We start from the raw sequence: 19,160 nt of genomic DNA on the forward strand, positions 1-19,160 counted from the left end.
AGCCTGATTGATTACTGTATAATGTGCTAATATAACAGATGTGACGTTATTACTGAGAGGGACACCAAAATGCCTCATGCATAATTTCCATTGTTCGGAGCTCGCCTGATATCATCTGGTTTGAAATGAACATATTTCCAAATGACAGCTACACCGCACTGTGCGCGCATGTGGAAGACAGAGCTGCCCGACTGTCATGGCTCGGCCTTTTCATTTTCTCTGATGGGTCTGCTCTGAGAAAGTCATTTCTGCCATGTTAATGCATTCTTTAGTCACATGGAAAAGGGGATGTGAATGGAGACAAGCCGCTGCATACTGAGCGGATGTGGATCGGTCACAATGTATGCAAGTACAAAACAGAGGAGGACAAAGGAGAGGAATAAAGCTGAGCTATACGATTTAATACAATTATAGCATGTCTGCATTATATCCTAATTATTGTGTACAGATCAGAAGTGGAGTTAAGGGATTGTGGAGAGAACCAGGAAGGACGGCGCAGAGAATATGAGCATAATGACTAAGTGAGTGAGAAATGCAATGTTGTTTTAATTCAAGGTAAAGTCTTTGAATGAATGGTTGGATAAGTATGACAACGCACATCGTTATAAACCATCTGTCAACCGACTTCCTAAAAGACACAATGATGCATTCCTGCTGGCTTTGGGTGGATAAATGTGTTGTTTCTGTGCTTTCTCTCCGACAAGCTGCCCGAAAACCAGGCCACAACACGGCTAGGAACTTGAAGCAAAGAAGGGATAAACAGGGAGGGGGAAGCTGGCGTGGGTGTGGAGGCTTTTGACCCGCAAGGTTGTCTACACTTAAGAGCACGCACGTACACACGTCTGCACTCGATCTCGCTCCTTAGATCTCCAAGGTCTGTCTTTTTAGTTTCATTTTTACCGGAGAATAGACTCTTTTCTGAAACGAAACTTAAGCCATGGAAAAACACAGCTGCTTTTAATGTGCTGCCACAATACCTCTGACTCACAGGCTGCGCACGAGCACGTAGGTATTGATGCTCAGTTCAGTTTTGGCTACATTAAGGGGGACATTTTTTCCTCCACCTGTTTACATTTGACTTTAAAAGTGAAACACATTTTTGAATTCATTCAGAGCAACAAGCCGCGGCCAAACTCGCCATCTGCAAAGGATGCACACCAGACAAACATAATAGTTCAAGGTGAAGATCGGCCGAGGACTGCAGCCAAAGGTTGGGCTGCTACTGATAGATGCGGAAGGCCAAAGGTGAATCAGGATGACTCAAAATCCTTTAAATGAATGTCACTCAAGCAGACATCTGACTCCAATTGCATTCATTTCCAGATAGCAACAGGACAGAAAACAGCCCTGAAAACATCTGGTTCAATGTGTTTTTACCGCATCTACCAAGCTATGAAGAGGCCTATTTCCAGTGAAGACAGTTTCTTTGAATTGTCTGTGTGTGTGTGTGTGTGTCGAAACAAACTTCCAGTCAGCTTATTTAATATTTTCAAGGTCCAACTGCTGAAGGAGCTGTGGGCGAAATGGATGTCTGCTGTGCTGCTTTTTTCTGTATTTTCATCTTCACGCATTTACTGTGCTATCAAGTCGGTGTTTCATTTTAGCATGAAGCATTGAACGGGCTTTTCTGAGTGAAATGCTACTTTTTTCCTCCTCTGCATACAGCATGAAGTGTGACTGCTTCTCACACAGGATCTAATCGTGCAGATATACATCACATTGGAACAAAAATAATAGGGCTGTCAAAGTTAAAGAGATAATAACACGTTAACGCAAATTAGTTTTAACGCCACTAGTTTCTTTAATGCATTAACGCAATCGATCTTTTGGAGGTTGTAGTGGGCTCAGTTTTAAAGCTAGAGTGAAGATCCTGATATCACATGAAACTAGAAAACCTAAGAAATCCATAAAGGGAATTAAAAATGTTCCAAAGTTACGCAAAATTTTGGCGAGGAAAAACTGGCATGATCTTTTACGAAAGGGTCCCTTAACCTCTGACCTCAAGATATGTGAATGAAAATGTTTTCTATGGGTACCCACAAGTCTCCCCTTTACAGACATGCCCACTTCATGATAATCACATGCAGTTTGGGGCAAGTCATAGTCAAGTCAGCACACTGACACACTGACAGCTGTTGTTGCCTGTTGGGCTGCAGTTTGCCATGTTATGATTTGAGCATATTGTTTATGCTAAATGCAGTACCTGTGAGGGTTTCTGGACAATATTTGTCATTGTTTTGTGTTGTTAATTGATTTCCAATAATAAATATTTGACAAATCTCCCTTTAAGGTACATTTTGAACAGAAAATGCGTGATTAATTTGCGATTAATCACGATTAATCATGGACAATCATGTGATTAATCGAAATTAAATATTTTAATCTATTGACAGCTCTAAAAAATAGATTTTCTGGAGAGTGGATCAGGTCTTTGTTTTTCACTGTGAGCCCACAATAGTAAACCCTACAACCTAAACTAGAAAATTCATCTTGAAAAAATCATGAGCTGTTTGACAGATCCCTGTGAAGCCACAGGTGGTGTACCGTGTTTTCTTCCGGCCTAGCCACATGAGATAATAAAATCTGCAGTGAAAATTCACCTTATATGTGGCCTCCGAGAATAAAATATCCTGAAAAATTACAACACACACCCACACATACACAGAGTTTGCCTTGTTGCAGTGTGAGGCAACTTTTTCTCCTGTTGTATTATTTATTATGTGCTGTAAACATCCTGCCATGTACTCTGGCCTGCGCAGATCATGCTGTGCTTTACAAATGTACCAAGGTGAAGCTGCATGCTGCTGTGGTGTACTCACGGTGCAGGCTGAGGGAGATGTTGATGACTCTCTCCTCCGTGAAGCTCTTCAGATTAGGGATCTTGGCACATTTGAGGTGTGTGGATGCGGGGGCGTCTCCTACGTGGATCCAGCAGACGGTCTCCTCGGCGTAGAGGAAGTCCATGGCCGTGGTTTGTTTGGTGCTGGTGGACAGCAGGCTGTGGACCGTGGTGCCGCTCAGGGAGGTGGCTTGGATGTTCTGGGAGTTGGCGATCAGCAGGACGGGCAGACGGTCTACTGGCACTGGAACGTGACATGAACATAAACTAACGGTTGACAGGAGGAACATGAACAGAACATCCGCAGTCTCGGTCAAAACTGGATTACATTCAGTCCTGGGGCCTGTTGCATAAACCTAATTTAAGAGTAGTCTTGGCCTTAGACTGGTCTTAGATTGTAGGTTAGACTAGTCTAATTATTTGTTGCATAAATATAAAGACTGACTTAATTTGAGGTAGGAAAGTTAGCCACCTCTCCCTCTGGCTAAGCCTGAGGTGAGAGCTTTGTTGCTATGGCAACAACCTCTGTTAGAAGGTCAGTTAGATAACTATTTCAACTGTTTACCCATTACTTTTATCTTGCTTTTAGCTAACGTCTATAGCAAGTGTCTATAGCAAGTTTGTTTATATTTAAGACAAACTATTTTTATGCAACAGGCCCCTGATGTTGTCTGCTGGTACTTACCATTCTTGGCCTTGCATGAGCGGTTGTCTGGCTGGGACAAGTAGCCCTCCACACAGGAGCAGGCGTAGGAGCCTTCAGTGTTGGAACAGGACTGACTGCAGGTCCCATACAAACTGCACTCGTCAAAATCTGAACCACAGAAACCACAGATGGTCTTATTAGGGTATAGCAGGTATAACAAAAAATAACAAATTCTAGTTTAAAAAATAGGTATGAACTGAAAATACAATAAAAATATAAACATTTTCACAGATGGGAAATAACAATGCTGATTTAACTTTAAAAAACTCTGTGTTTCCTCCTCAGGTTATTTTTGACAGACTAAGTTAGTGATTCTTTAAGGTGATGTGTTGCACAAAATAACCATTATATCAGGGAGGTTGTTGACTCCGCTATAATCTCAATGGCTGCTAAGATATGAATGTTCCTAAACAGGCTTTTGTGGGAAATGCTCCAAACTCCCAGGGCCTCTGAACTACCCCCCACTGTGTGCTCTGCACTAGATTCAGCTTCTCCAAAGCCTGAGTAAACACCGGTGCAGCTTTGGGATGCTCGTTACCGGACAAGGTAAGCACATAAGCTTATGTTTGATGTTGATGCAACATTATCATCCTGCCATTGCACTCGATGCAGGAATAAAACACAAAGAGCTACTGTTTTTCTTTGACTTGCGGCACATACTTAACTGCAGGTATCACAAGAGGGTGGCCATTAGAGTAACTCACCTTTGCATGTCTTCCCGTCTGCGCCGATCTCATAACCACTCTTACAGTAACAAGCAGGCCCTGCTGGAGTCACCGCACAGCTTTCCTGACAACCCGAGAGCGAGCAGTTGGATATAAACTCTGGGGGGGGAAGACAAATGAGGGAGACAGGAGTGAGTTTATTGGCGTAATGTGCATGGGAGGGCGACAGATTGTATAACAAGGAGTGACTTAAGACAGAAGGTGTTCATTAATGTTTCTCTCCTGTTACTGAAATTGTTATTGGGCTGAAAAACACTGCATCAGTGGTTCTAATAGGAGGTGGATTTGTGCATAATTATGTAATAATCCATTCAACATAAACCCACAGATTATACTGTGATCACGCATTTCATTCATCCTGCTGGGTGTACTATCTGGCAGAAGACACAGAGACAGGCTAGGCGACAGGAGCAGGTGCTGCTGAATCTGTCGTACCTTTTAGTGGGAATATTTACAGCTCAGCAGGGTGATGAAGTGCATAAATACTGTGTCTGATGTGTCTGGCTAAATTATTGAACTCTACTCTCTGCAGCCTCCTCCTGACAATGAAATGCATATAAATAATGAGTACAAAACATTCAGAGACGGCTCAGTTACCCATCAAATCATCATCAGCTATTAGAACTGGCAACAAATGTGATCTACAGTAAGTGTGGTTGGATTTAGTGTGACTTTCAGGAAGAGACAGATAGAGTTCCTAGATCTGTCCCCTGAAAACAAAAACACATCTATTCAACCAGAATGCGTCACCGGCGAGAGCGAACAACAGCTCAGTACAAAAGCAGCAGAGAGGCAGAATAATACAAATCAGAAAAACGCTAGCAGTGCGGACAATTCAGGTCAAGCTGATGCATCATCAGATTAATTAACAAGGCTATTCTTTTACAGAACACAGTGCTGCTACTGTGCAAACAACATTGGGGTGGTTGTAGCTCAGAGGTAGAGTAAGTCGTCCACCAATCGGTGGGTGAATCCTGACATATAGTATAAAGCGCTATATATAAATGCAAGTCCATTTAACATTCAACTGTGTAAACTAAAAATAGTAGAAATGATAAGTTCAGCAGACACAAGTCTGAAGCTTTGCAATTATTTTGTGAAAAACAAATGCATCAGCATGTGGAACTGAGATCCTCTTTTGAATCTCTGCTTAAAACTCACTTTTATCTCATGGCTCTTTTGTAACTGATGCTATTTGATGTAATTGTTTGTTGTTTGTCTTGTTTTATATCTTATGTTTTAGATTTATTATTTGTTTCTACTGTAGAGCAAGTTTCTTTTAAAGGGTGATATATAAATAGAGTTAGCAGTATTGTTGTCCGTGCAGGGACTTGGCTGAGTGACTATCTAATTATCCCTTTATGGTGGATTGCTCCTCTAAGTAAAACAAATATTAGACAAAAAAGTCTGTAAATGGAAAGGCCAGCGATACACAACAGAAATCAACAAATACTTTGGCCCTGCAGCCACAATCAATACCTCCCCGCTAACCCCCGACCATCTCCAAGGCTACACACATCAAATATAGAAACACAACACGCTACAATCACACCTTCCAGTCAGCTGACCGACCGACCGACCGACGCATAATGGAATCTCAACAGAGTTTTTCAACAGTGCACGGCACATCCTGTGAGATATAAATCAAGACACAGTGAGTCATAGTCAAACAGACACAGTTGTGTCAAACCAGGCTGAGATCTATCAGTCACAAGTGATTCACTTTGCCCAGAAAACACTGGCAGACAATTCACACTGACACAGCACCTCCGGGGAGAGGGAAGAGGGATCAAGAATTTCACCGCACACACTTTAAACACAGGATTAAAGAAACAAACGGACACAGTTTTGGTGCAATACTCTAATGTACATACTGTATTTCTGCACAATAATAAAGTGAACCTGAACAGCTATAACCACTGAGCAAGTAGAAGCTGAACCAGCTCTCTAATTTTCAGCTATTATCCCAGACCCAGACTTTAAAGTGATCTGCTGCATGAGAATAAACACCAGTTGAGTTACTCCATATAACCAATCCCCATACAATGCATTGAATATTATAGACAACAAATCTTCCTGCTGCACTCCCGGAGGCTTGCTGGGACAACCACAGTTCAAATTACAGACATGCCCGGAATTTTCCAAAACAAGTCTGAGCACCGAACAACCGAGATGTGTTTAGAAGACCAACATGGGCAACAATGTAAACAACCAACCAACACGTACCACAAAATATTTATTTTGAGCAAATAAAAAAATACAAAAAAATTGCTCTGTTTTGGTTCAGAATGCAAAACCGCTCGTATCAATCAGACGACCCCTTGAAACAAAAGATGTCAACGAGAGGTATTTATGTTACAGACACAGATATACCCCCCAAAAAAAACAACATTTAACATAATTCTAACCAAGTTTACACCATGAAATAAACAGTCACGGGTCCCCAGAAGGCTGGTGCGCCCCCACATGTGGCCAGATGTGGTGAATACACACACACACACACATACATAGAAGTCCACTCTCACCTCAAAGTCCAGCCAGCCTGAAAGTGCATGAAATTTTGATGCCCTCTCCTAAGCCTCTCTCCACGTTTCTTTAATAAATATTTCATCCGAGCTCATTTTTTTTAACTGAAGGTGTAGTGGGAAGATGAATAAAATAGATATTTTTCTCAGAGAAAAGACAGGTGCCCGTACTTAGTAAAGGAAAAGAATGACAGATTGACACTCGGGAGAGGAAGATATAGTCAGGTTAGGTATTTAATTCTGCACACTGTGCCAATCAAAATCTCAGAGCCTCGGGATAACATTATTATTTCATATTTTTGCTTTGGTTCAGTAAGATTCTCAGTTGTTGGATTTTGTACAGGCTGAAAAAGGCAGTTTTGACATCAAGCAAAACTGAAATCTATCATTAATATACGTTCACTTCAGGGGTATATATTAGTGATGCAGAAGTAATGATGGCTATTGAAACATTTATTTGACCCGTGTTAGGACACAAAGCAGCATGATGATGGACAGTGTTGTTCCTCTGCTAACCTTTTGGCAGACATGACTCCCAAATAGAGGAAGTCCTCAGTTCCCTTTAGACCTTCAATCTTTCCTGTAATATATCCGTCTATCAAGTGCTAGATAAATATAAAAGTCTTTTGCACAATCGAGATTTATTTTTGCCCAGTGTGGTCAACCTGATCAGCACATTCTCGTCAAGGGCGTTACATTCCTTAGGCTCATCATAAATCGCTTCCTATTTTCTGGTTTCAACATGACAACTTCCCTAATTTAATACGTAAAAGAATGAATCAGTGACCGTCTTGATCCACATGTACAGGAGGTCAAACGTACAGTTGGTTGCGTCTCCATATAGCATGCAGTACTGCATTATACTGTATTTTCACCTTGATGTGGTAAATCAATCTGCTATACTGTGACTTCAGTGTGAGGATTTCAGGGCTGAGAATTGCACGATAAAAGAGCGACAAATAGATTGACAGAAATCCCGTCAGACTCCCTACTCCCATCTCTTTCGCACAGACAGGATGTACTAGCACATTGTATTATTTACCTCCTGCACACTCTTTTACATTCATATTGCATATCCTAAAAATGCGTGTGTGACAGTGATACCTCTGCAGTGTGGTCCCTCATCCCAGCCATCAGTACAGTCTGAAGCCCCGTTGCACAGTTTGCTCATGTGGATGCAGAGATCCGTTCCTCCACACTGGTACTCGTTGGGAGGGCACCGTGATATGGTGCTGTGTGGACCTGAGGAAGACACACACAAATATGGTTGACGGAAAAGGTTAGGAGTGTAATAATCCTACATATGTATGAATAAATGTCTGTTTTGCTACTCCTATACTACTACTACTACTACTACTACTACTACTACTACTACTACTACTACTACTATACCACGTACAATTCAGCAGGGGTGGTGGAAAAAAATCAATACAGCATGGTATCGCAATATTTTGCGTAGCAATATTGTGTCGATATACGGACGTCAAGTATCAATCTTTTATTATATAAACTATCAACCTCTTAAAAATTCCGACCGGCTATCCACTATTCTGTCTTTCAGAAGTTGTAGCAGGCTCAGTCTCAAAGCTAGAGTGAAGATACTGGTATCATATGAAGCGAGTAAACCTAAGGAGTCGGTACCAACCATGTCATGTTAGCTTGTCGCTAAGGAGGTCAAATAACGCTCCAAAGTTACGCTAAATTTTGGCGAGGACAAACTGGCATGGTCATTTTCAAAGGGGTCCGTTGACGTCTGACCTCAAGATACGTGAATGAAAACTCTGAGATGAACACAGTGAGAACTGTATCTTATTAGATAAAAAAAGATGTTCACATAATTTGTAGTTGAGAAAAGGAAATATAACGTAATATATCTCATCACAATACTCAGCATATTGCAAAATGTTTAAAATCGCAACAAGGTGGCGAACTGAGTCCTGTTCTGCAAAGCAGGATTTGGGATAAGCGAGGTAACTTCTGGGTTAACTCTGGGTTTTCAGTCCTACAACGGTGGTTCACTTCTTACCGGGGTAGATCGCCATGGTAACTTATGCTGAACACCCAACATAACCTGCTCCGGAGCAGGTTATGTTCCAGATAAGAGATCAATTCTAATTCAATTCTAATTATCTATTCATTTTAAACAAGCCGTTTGACCTAGGCATATGTAGTGCACCAATCAAACAGAGACTACAGTTAATCCAACACATATATTATTCTTGCAAAATAAGCTACATATATTAAATCAACTGAAACATAATTTAATGTTTTGGACGACACTGGTTCAAATCAAACCATTAATCTCAGATGTATTATTAACAGTAGTTATTTGATGTATATTGAATGTGTACTAGATTCAAGTTGTACAATACATCAAGGCAAAAGATGCTTTGGTTTGTCTTTGGAGAGGTCTGTGTGGGCATCTGTGAAATGAAGTCGCTAAAATGGTTCTTTCTGCTCGAGTTTGCAATAAGAACCATTCTCAGCAGGCAGAAACAATGTCACGCCAAAATGGATACCAAAATTGCACTGCGCCACCTTATCTGTGAATACAGCTCCAGCTGTGCCGCACCACACACCCGGTTACAAGCGGGTTTGTTTGGAGCCAGGGTGGCACGTAAACAGTACAGCGCCATGGATTTCCTAGGATTGATCTTACCTCGGGATCTCTGTCACATGCCTTCTCCCTTTGTCTCTTTCATCCATTTTGTCTCGACTATTAACTGATCAGTAAAGCAGAAATGCTTTCAAATCAATCTTTATAAAACACTGCCCTTTCATCCTGCCAGCGGATGACAGATTCTCTGACAGGCGGTCTGACAACGTATTTGTCAGACTGAAGCAACACAGAAATGTTTCTCTACCATCTCCCCCAGTGAGTGCACATCAAACTGTTTACTTCATATTGGTGGCTGGCACCGCTGTGGTGGGTCTCATCACAAACCATTATGCACCCAGATACAAGGCAGAAGTGACCTGCAGTGGGTGTGCAGCAAACAATCTGGCTATGACGAATAAACTAAAAACAGATCTTCCACAGATCCCTCATGCTCACCCTCACTGGAAATCAACGGGCCAACTTAGTCCTGGCATGTGCACTGGAAAAACCCTTGAATATTATCAGATAATTACAAGACAACAACACAGGACATTTCACCATGTCGCAATCAAAGATGCTGATCAACAGATGAACTGTAAAGGCCACATGTTTTATGAGTGAGGCAATTGTTCAGTTGTTGGTAATTAAATTCATGAGACATCAACATAGACTGTACATAAGAATTGGACGTAGTCACCGTGACGTCACTTGTTGGTTTGTGGCCGTTTTGAAGCCTCGATTTCGCCATTTTGTCCGTCGCCATCTTGGTCTTTTGCAACCAGAAGTGACACAAGAGGGTCGAGCTAAGTACAACCGAAATCTGAATAAGACATTTTCAGGCGACCAAAAAGGTTATAATTAACTTTCACGAACTGAAAACACACTGTGAAAGGGTTAAAACACGGACAACTCCCAGACTGGACAACGCCGTGGTAGCAACCTGTCAATCACAAGGTAGCCACGCCCTAAAGCATCCCCTGCTTTATGGTCTATTTGACTCTAAATGGGACCATAATTTACTAAATGAACATCATGCTGTATTGAAGAAGACTTGAAACTAGAGATTGAGACCATAAACTCATGTTTACAATGTTTACTGAGGTAATAAATCAAGTGAGAAGTAGGGTCATTGTCTCATAGACTTCTATACAATCAGACTTCTACAGAGGAGTCACCCCCTGCTGGCTGTTAGAAAGAATGCAAGTTTAAGGCATTTCAGCATTGTCTTCACTTCTCAGACTGCTGAGTTGACCTCTGGACGTCAGGATCTGTCTGACTCAGCAGAGTGATTAATCAATCCCACTGAACGTGCGCTTTGCGGTAATTAATCAGAGCTGAGTGACGTAATGTCGGTAAAAACAGAAGTTGTGAAACCCTATACACACTGTGTAAGCTCTTCTTGTACCACGTCTGCAGGCATGTTTTGGAAACTAGTACGCTTTCATAAACTGTCTCTGCAAGAACATCACAAAGGCCAATTCATTTCCATGTACCAGACAAAGTTCTGACTCTAAAATGATTTGTTCAAGGAAGCAGGCATGTGTGTCTGCTTTGTGTTGTTCCTTTACCTTGTTTCCCTATACATACATTCATCTTTCCCTCTCGCCAACTTAGCAGGAAGAACCGCAAGGCAGATATTCAAAGAACCATTGTGGCAGCCAAAGATGTCCACTAGAGAGAAAGCTAGCAGGAACTATAAACACACCATTATCCTAGTAGGAACTGGCCAAATGACTACCTTCACTACATATACACACATCCATCCCAGAGGCAAAACACCAACAATAAGCACGCCAGTGTAGTGGCATGCAGGCCTGGTATTATAGTAGTATGCGCTAAGCGAGGATCCCTGGGAAAGAAAACATCTTGAGCGAATATGAGTTTGGCCAAAACTGCTCCCTCCAAGACACTAAGTCTATGCAGCTTTAGCTCGATATAGAAGTGAATGTACTGCTGAAATCACTGGACAAGCAGCGAGGGCTTTTCGACTTAATGGCCTTATTACTGAACTCTTTTTCTTGGATGAGGTTCCCTGCCTTGTGACTCTGACCACTATTTCATCCACAAAAAGACTAATGACTCAGCACAACATCTGTCCAAAAGTCAAACTAGTGTCCATGTTTTGCCAACAACTCCGTCCAAACTGCTGTCACCGCTGTCCGAAACTATTGGCTGTGAGATGATTGACTAACTATATATCCGTCGAGTGATTGTAATTTGGCACAATAATTACAACAAAAGCAGAGAGCTACCCGGGTTCAATAATCTGTTTACGGGTATTTCTAAAGCAGCCATTCTCAACCACTGGTGGACCTCAAAGATACTGCCTCATTGTTGGATTAACCTCTTCGAAATTTGACAGCCGCTATTCTATCTTTCAAAGCTAGAGTGAAGATCCTGTTATCATATGAAACTACACAACCGAAGGAATCCATTGATACCAACCATGTCATGCTAGCTTATCGGGAAGGAGGCTAAATAACACTCCAAAGTTGTGTTCGTATTGTCGAGGAAAAACTGGCATGGCCATTTTCAAAGGGGTCCGTTGACCTCTGACCTCAGGATATGTGAATGAAAATAGGTTCTATGGACACCCGTCTCAGTTGCAGTGACACAAAATAGAGTGATTTTTGAAAAGGAAAAAGTGACCCTGTACCAGTAAAAGCTCTAAAGAGTGTGGTGAGGAAATATGACCCTGAATACTTTGGATTCATAATAGTGATGGGTAAGGGCAAGGTGAATATGTATGTGGGTCATTACACCTGACGGTATAGCCCAGTGTGTAAGTTATTTGGGAAGGTGGTCTTTGGAAATCTTTTAACAACGAGAAGTGGGCCTCAAGTTACAAAAGGTTGAGAACCCCTGTTCTAAAGCTCACTAATTATCACATTGTATATTGTGCGTTTCTTTCATATACAAACCAAAATGTACAAACAATAATTTCTGTTTCCATGGGGAATTACGTGCTCTAACTATTCCTTGGCGACCAGTTGCCTGGCAACCTAGCAGTGAGACCAAGACTCAAGGAAGACCCTGCACTTCTTGGCCGATGGTCTAAATGGCCGATGGATTAAACAACCAAGATACAACATGATTACATGTTAATTAGTCAGCTTTAGAGGTGTTAGTGGGCGTGTTTCTGAAGAGAGCCAGGCTAGCTGTTTCCCCCTGCTTCCAGTCTTTATGCTGCTAAACTAAGCTAATCCCCTGCTAGCTCCATTTTCATATTTTATTTTATTTTATTTTATTTTATTTTATTTTATTTTATTTTACTTTATTTTATTTTATTTTATTTTATTTTATTTTATTTTATTTTATTTTACTTTATTTTATTTTATTTTATTTTATTTTGTTTTATTTTATTTTATTTTATTTTATTTTATTTTATTTTATTTTATTTTACTTTATTTTATTTTATTTTATTTTATTTTTTTAGTTTAGTTTAGTTTAGTTATTTATTTTTATAACTGAAAAGTAGAGAAAAATACGAGCGAGACGTATAAACTTCTTCCTTCCTTTCCCTTTATTTTCTTTTGGATGCATTAACTTTATTTGAAGGCGATCACTCCTCTACAGGCGGCTCATCTTTCTCAGCCCACGTGGAAAGTCAAACCGTCGGCCTTCCCTCCTCCTCCTCCTCTTCCTCACCACTCTCTCTCCTTCTTTATCTCCTCCCATCATTTTTCCTCCAACATCTGTTGACCCATTTACAGTAAGTGTATGAGAGGGCGGGCAGTGTGTGGAAAAGGAACAGAGTGAGAAACAAAGAGAAAGTGAGAAGACCGAATGGAACACCTCATCCACAGGAAGTGGACGGAGCCCCACAAGGCTTCATTCTTGAGCGAGCTGGCAGCGGTCGGCGGTGGAAAAAGGCATTGCTAATTTGAATTAAACAGGGTCTTTTATTCAACATTCCTCTACTGTGAGTGAGCCAGGTTAGCGGGCCCAAACCTTTTTTTTCTCTGTTTGCTCTGTTTCTCTACACAGCTCGTTGAATAGTTCAGTGAAAGATCTACACAGGCCGGCTGGTACAGCTTCAACTATTCTGCTCTGTAGCTCAATTAGGGCACCCAAGGAAAAGGAAAATCATCCTGGCGTTCCCATCATCGACCCATACAGGCTATCCTTGACAGAGCCGGTGGGTGAAAAACCGAGGCTGGAGATTTGACTATTCTTTTCCAATGGAGAGCTAGAGATCGTTCCAAGGCTTCACTTCACAGACGTCATAGAGACGTAAGCAGGACAGATTTCACTTCTTCCATAGGTCTGTCTGATGCAAACAGCTTCAACCTTCATCAAAATTGCAGTGCAATACCTATATAGAAGCAATATTAAAGGGATTTGTGAATGAAAATGAGTTCTATAGGTACCCACGAGTCTCCCCTTTACAGACATGCCCCCTTTATGATAATCACATGCAGTTTGGGGCAAGTCATAGTCAAGTCAGCACACTGGCACACTGACAGCTGTTGTTGCCTGTTGGGCTGCAGTTTGCCATGTTATGATTTGAGCATATTGTTTATGCTAAATGCAGTACCTGTGAGGGTTTCTGGACAATATTTGTCATTGTTGTGTGTTGTTAATTGATTTCCAATAATAAATATATACATACATTTCCATAAAGCAGCATATTTGCCCACTCCAATGTTGACAAGAGTATTAAATACTTGACAAATCTCCCTTTAAGGTACATTTTGAACAGATAAAATTGCAATTAACCGCGATTAATCATGGACAATCATGCGATTAATTGCAATTGAATATTTTAATCGATCAACAGACCTACTTTATACCCTATGACATCACAAGTTTGAGACTTACTTCTCTGGTTTCTGGCTTTGAGAGAGAGAGAAGCTCTTGTTCACAAATATTGATTGAACTTTACTCGACCAGGAAATAACATATTGGAATTGTTCATTTGGGTGTTGCTCTCCTTTAACACCTGGTGGATACTTTTGTGCAAGGCGACCAAGTCACCATGAGAGCCAAACAAAACCTTAGTTCTCTAAGCATCTATCAAAACAAGACTGCAGCATGCCGGATTTCAGACACCTTGCACGAGTGGCGTATTTAAGCCGCTGCACAGATCACATGCACTTTTCCAGTGCTAGGGAGCGAGGGCAAAGGGGGTGGCGAAAGAGGGAGGAGGGAGGAGGGTGGGGGGGGAGACGAGAGAACTAAGGCCATTGTTTGGATCACACAAATCGGCTGTGGCCCCCTACAAAGCAGGCTGAGCCGCAGCGCTGTAAGCAGCGTCACGTGCGAGGCCTGATCTGAACTGTGGCACGGCCACCTGGAGGGAGAGCTGGGGAAATGGCAAGGGCCACGGGGACGCGGTGATGAAAGGGGGAGCTGGCACTTTCTAAGTATGTGCTGTTTTAGGATAAATATTTTAAGACACATTAGACCGTACATACTCTCAGGAGTTTTTTTTTTCTTACACAAGTAACGTTTTTGCACAATTATTCATCTCTTGGTCTGTGTTTCCTCTCCAGTGGTAGAAAAGAGGCCCAGCTGACTGAGAAGGAGTCAGGATCCGGGTCTGGATCAGGCTGTCCCTGAGCCCAAAGCTTGTTAGGCTGTGGGGATTTTCCATTCACTAGTTCATGCTTCCACTCCGTATGCTAGTCAACACAATGCTTATTCGACCAATAACAAACACACAAACAGCTAACGAGACGCTGCCAGTGCTGAAACATAAAAGGGACTTTATGTGGGCCAGAATGAGGCCGACTGCAGAGAGCAACAAGGCTACTACCACTGCCTTTGACTTTCTTCTAAATACTACCGAAGATATGAAACAATGGCAGAAATACACATATCCTACTAATTAAACATACTGCTTTTCACAGACATCAACCACCCAGATCCAGCTGAATAATTTAACATGTTGATCCATAAATACACCTCATGAATAAATAGTGTTGCACCAGTTTACTGCCAGCAGCTCTTAATGACACACTAATACTGGGTTTCTCTGACCACTGATGGCCGTGTCCTCACAAACCGGCAGCCTGGCCTCTCCCCGTGAAGCCCTCGGCCCACATGACACATTCTTGGACGGATCGCCCGAATCTTGACCAAGCAGTCCCTGAGGCACCCCTTGACCTCCATCCTTCGCGTTGCCCTGCCAAAGGAAACAAAACTCCAAACAACTAGGACACGGCGGCGAGAAAAACAAGACGCAACAACACCACCACCAGAGCTTCATTTAGGGTTTAGAGAGGACACAGTGGCTACCATGGGAGAGTGTTATTTTCATGTTGCTACTCAGCACAGTCTTGTCAAAAGGATCACGGGCAGCGGGCACAGCAGCAGCTAGCCGCAGAGAGCGCTGAGGGTAACAATACCGCTGTTTATTTCTGACAGCTATCCTATAAACACTTCACTCCGCAGGTGTAAAACAGCACATTAACCTGCCACTCCAACCACACCTGTTGGTGCCTTGCAAATACGAAAGTGGGGTTATTTTCGTCTACGTGAATTCTCTACGTCCACGAGGCAATCACGCCTCAGTTTAACACTCTTTTCACACAAATTGACGGCGTAAATGCAGTTTATTCATTCCAATCTCTGGCTTTAACCCTGGTGGCAGACTGTGTGCCCTCTCTGCACTCGATGGTCTCTGGCTCTCTCTCTCTTTCTCTCTCTCCTAACCCCCCTTTCCTTCCAAGATATCAACACCACATTTTCATTCCTTCCTGGGGGGGCTTCTGGGGTGGCTGGCAGGGCGACAAGCAAAGCAGGAAGGCTAAATCCAGCTCTCGAAAGCACAACAAACTGAGCCTTCTCCAAACACAGCAGCACCACTGCTCCTCGGGGCACAGAAACCACTAAGCAAACAGCTCTATCAGCAAAGATTCATACAAGACAACACTACCAACCGGACAAATAGATTGAGCCCATATCGGTTATGAAATAGGAAAAAGTAAGCAAATACACACAAAGGAAATCAATGGTGAAATTTCAGGAAGTTATGTCATCCCCCCCCCCGCGCACACCTTTCTTCTTTCTTTTATGCATAAAAGGACAGATAATAAAAGTTCACACACAGGAACTCTCTCTTTGTCTCTTTCTCCCCTTTTTTCTCTCACAAACACACACAGATGAAAGGAGAAAAATAGATCTATTTGCCCACTGAATAAGGCTCTTACGTAGCGACTCTATTCCTCAGATTGAAAAGGCTCATTATTTGATTCATTCGCCTCTTATTTCCTCACAGTGGACCGAGGATTAACTTAAAACTATTAGCATTGTGCAAGTTCTCCTTGTCGCGAGCAGAGCCGAGGCCACGCTGCTGGCCCCAGAATGACTATATATCTGAAAGGCACTTAGTCCGTTTTGGCTCAGAGTTCTTACCCAGAAAGCTAGAGACTAACTTTAATCATCACAAATTAAGCGCCTCTCCAGGGAGTCATTTTCATTTGTTACATAGCGCATTAGAAAACTAATTCAAAGGACAGACAGGTGACTAATTATCGCGTGGCAAAAACAGCTATGCAAATGGCAGGAAGGGCCCAAGGGGGTCGGAGAGAGGAGGATGAGAGCAATCGTCACCGTATACGAGCCGAGGAACCCGAGGAGACCGAAGTTTAACAACCACGGCATGGAGACAAGCTGTGTATTCAATAATGCAATCTTGCATACAGGATGTAGTCATTTATTACCGCTGCTAATCAGACACAAGGTAGTTTACCGTACGGAAAGAGCAGCCACAAGGCATAGCCAGGTGTTCAGCATCTGTGAGTCTATACCTTCAAGATGCAGAACGGCGGCGGCGGTGGCGGCGGGGGATGCTTCAGTTAAGGTATTATTATTGTTTATGTCCCTCATTCTCCTGCATCATTGTCCCAGGCTTGCTCCCCCTCCACCACTCTCCCCAAAGGGTGAATATGTCCTGCCCCAACCCCTTCTGTCTGCAGAGAGCCCTGCTGAGATTACATAATGCTCTTTTTAAAATTGAAACCCCTGACACGCTTTTCTTGGCTGGGCTCTCTTGTCCTGCTTCAAGGGGCCAGCTTTGCCCTCTCCACTGCCCCAGCCTCAAGTCCTCATCTAAAAATGGCCAGCTGGTGGCCTGCGGATCACATCCGGCTCACCGCACCCTTAAATACAGCATGTATATGTATATATATATATATTATTTCTGCAGTTACTCTATACGTCTTTACTGTTGCTGTTGCACAAGCTCCGTCTGTAATAACTAATTCTGGGACCCTTATGAATCTGGGACATGCGTGAGTTTGGCACCGGTGGAAATATGCGCTCAAATGAAAGACAACTTTGTTTCCATTTACTCCTCTCCTTGTCACATGAAGTCATAAGGGACTACAGATCTCAGAAATATTTCTTTAATATTCTTATGCTGTGTTCACACTCCGAGCGACAAAGCAACAGGCTACAAGTCATTTTCAATGGAAGACGGTGACATGAAGCTACAAACTGGTACCCGACAATTGTCGCTGCATGGCGGGCGTGATGTGCTACAAATTAAAGTTGAGCCGGTCTCAACTTTTTTCAGCACTCCAATAACGTGGCAAAGTAACGGAATAATAACATGTTCCGTTACATGTAAAAAAAAAAAAAATGCCGTTAGCCAGTTCCCAGTGCTATTTAACGTCAACGAGCTCTTGAGCAACACTTCAACGGCGACTCGGCAATAATAGCATCAGGATGAAGAGTATTTAATTCTTAATCACTCACCAATTATGTGCTGTACACTATAACAACTGGGGTAACACCAGTAATAAACTAAAGTTAAACAAATGTGTAATGACAAAATATGTCCATCGTAGTGATGGCTCTGCAGTTCCCCTCAGCTATATAGGGTGTTTTAGCATCTTCAGGTCATTGTTTGAAACTTTATTGTTTGGTTTCAATGTAACAGCTCTCATTAGCATTGTTTCCAGCCACATGAGGCAGATGTTTTTAAAGAAAAACTTTGATCAAACAACTGTACAGCTAAAGAAAGACACCTAAACAGAGCTAAGAAGAGAGTGAACATTAGTGTTACATTGGCTAGTTGGCCTGAAACACGATCAATGTTAATGTTGCTCTGTGTCTGCTGGATGTGTAAATAAGCAAATGTACCATACCAACGTGATAGAAGCATTCTGCCCAAATTTCCTTATTTTAGCACATTAAATATTCATTAATCTACAGCACATCCCTGCATCAGGGTCGTATCTGCTGCCAAGTTGCGAAAACGTGCAAAAACTCTTGCTAAACTTGCTGCCTGGACGACCTATCCTAACCTTAACCATCTCGTGAGAGCTCCGTCCGCACTAGGAGGTTACCTTCTAGACACTACCCTGCATCAGCTCACATGACAACACAACACATAACCTACTCTGATAGCATCATATTGTCTTGTCAATTTAGTGCAAAAACCATTCACTGCCAAAACAGAGGACATTTTATGGTATTATAGACACATTACCTCGTGAAATATGAGCCGATTTCAAAGTTGTTTACACTCCTCTATTGGTGTGTGATGCATTGCTTGCATGAATAATTGTGTGTGTGTGTGTGTGTGTGTGTTTGTGTGCTGGCAGTGACTGTTGGGGAATACCGAACACAGTGTGCAGCATCCTTGAACATTTTTAGAAAGGTAAAATGTTCGCTTTATTGTCTGCATGAGAGAAATGAAGTGTGTGCATGTGTGTGTGTGTGTTTGTGGGAGAGAGCAGATTGTGTGCACATGCTCTCACACCTGCAGCTGGTTCTTGTAGGAACAAGGTGCTGCGCGGCCACCGACTCTTTCATG

General features: G+C 42.3%; 1 protein-coding gene across 7 annotated transcripts in view; it reads right to left on the bottom strand.

Annotated features, from left to right (window-relative positions):
• The window catches only part of LOC119490457 (low-density lipoprotein receptor-related protein 1-like), a 115,820-nt gene that overhangs the window by 69,715 nt on the left and 26,945 nt on the right, over positions 1-19,160 (bottom strand). For all 7 annotated transcript variants that reach the window (XM_037773911.1, XM_037773885.1, XM_037773905.1 and 4 more), the window contains exons 3-6: positions 7,900-8,037; positions 4,250-4,369; positions 3,525-3,653; positions 2,820-3,083 (exon numbers count right to left, since the gene is read on the bottom strand). In XM_037773911.1, the coding sequence (XP_037629839.1) occupies positions 2,820-3,083; positions 3,525-3,653; positions 4,250-4,369; positions 7,900-8,037 (651 nt within the window). The remainder of the gene's footprint in view (positions 1-2,819; positions 3,084-3,524; positions 3,654-4,249; positions 4,370-7,899; positions 8,038-19,160) is intronic.

The sequence above is a fragment of the Sebastes umbrosus genome, chromosome 1, assembly GCF_015220745.1.
Source record: "Sebastes umbrosus isolate fSebUmb1 chromosome 1, fSebUmb1.pri, whole genome shotgun sequence".
In the NCBI taxonomy this organism is placed as follows: Eukaryota; Metazoa; Chordata; class Actinopteri; order Perciformes; family Sebastidae; genus Sebastes; species Sebastes umbrosus.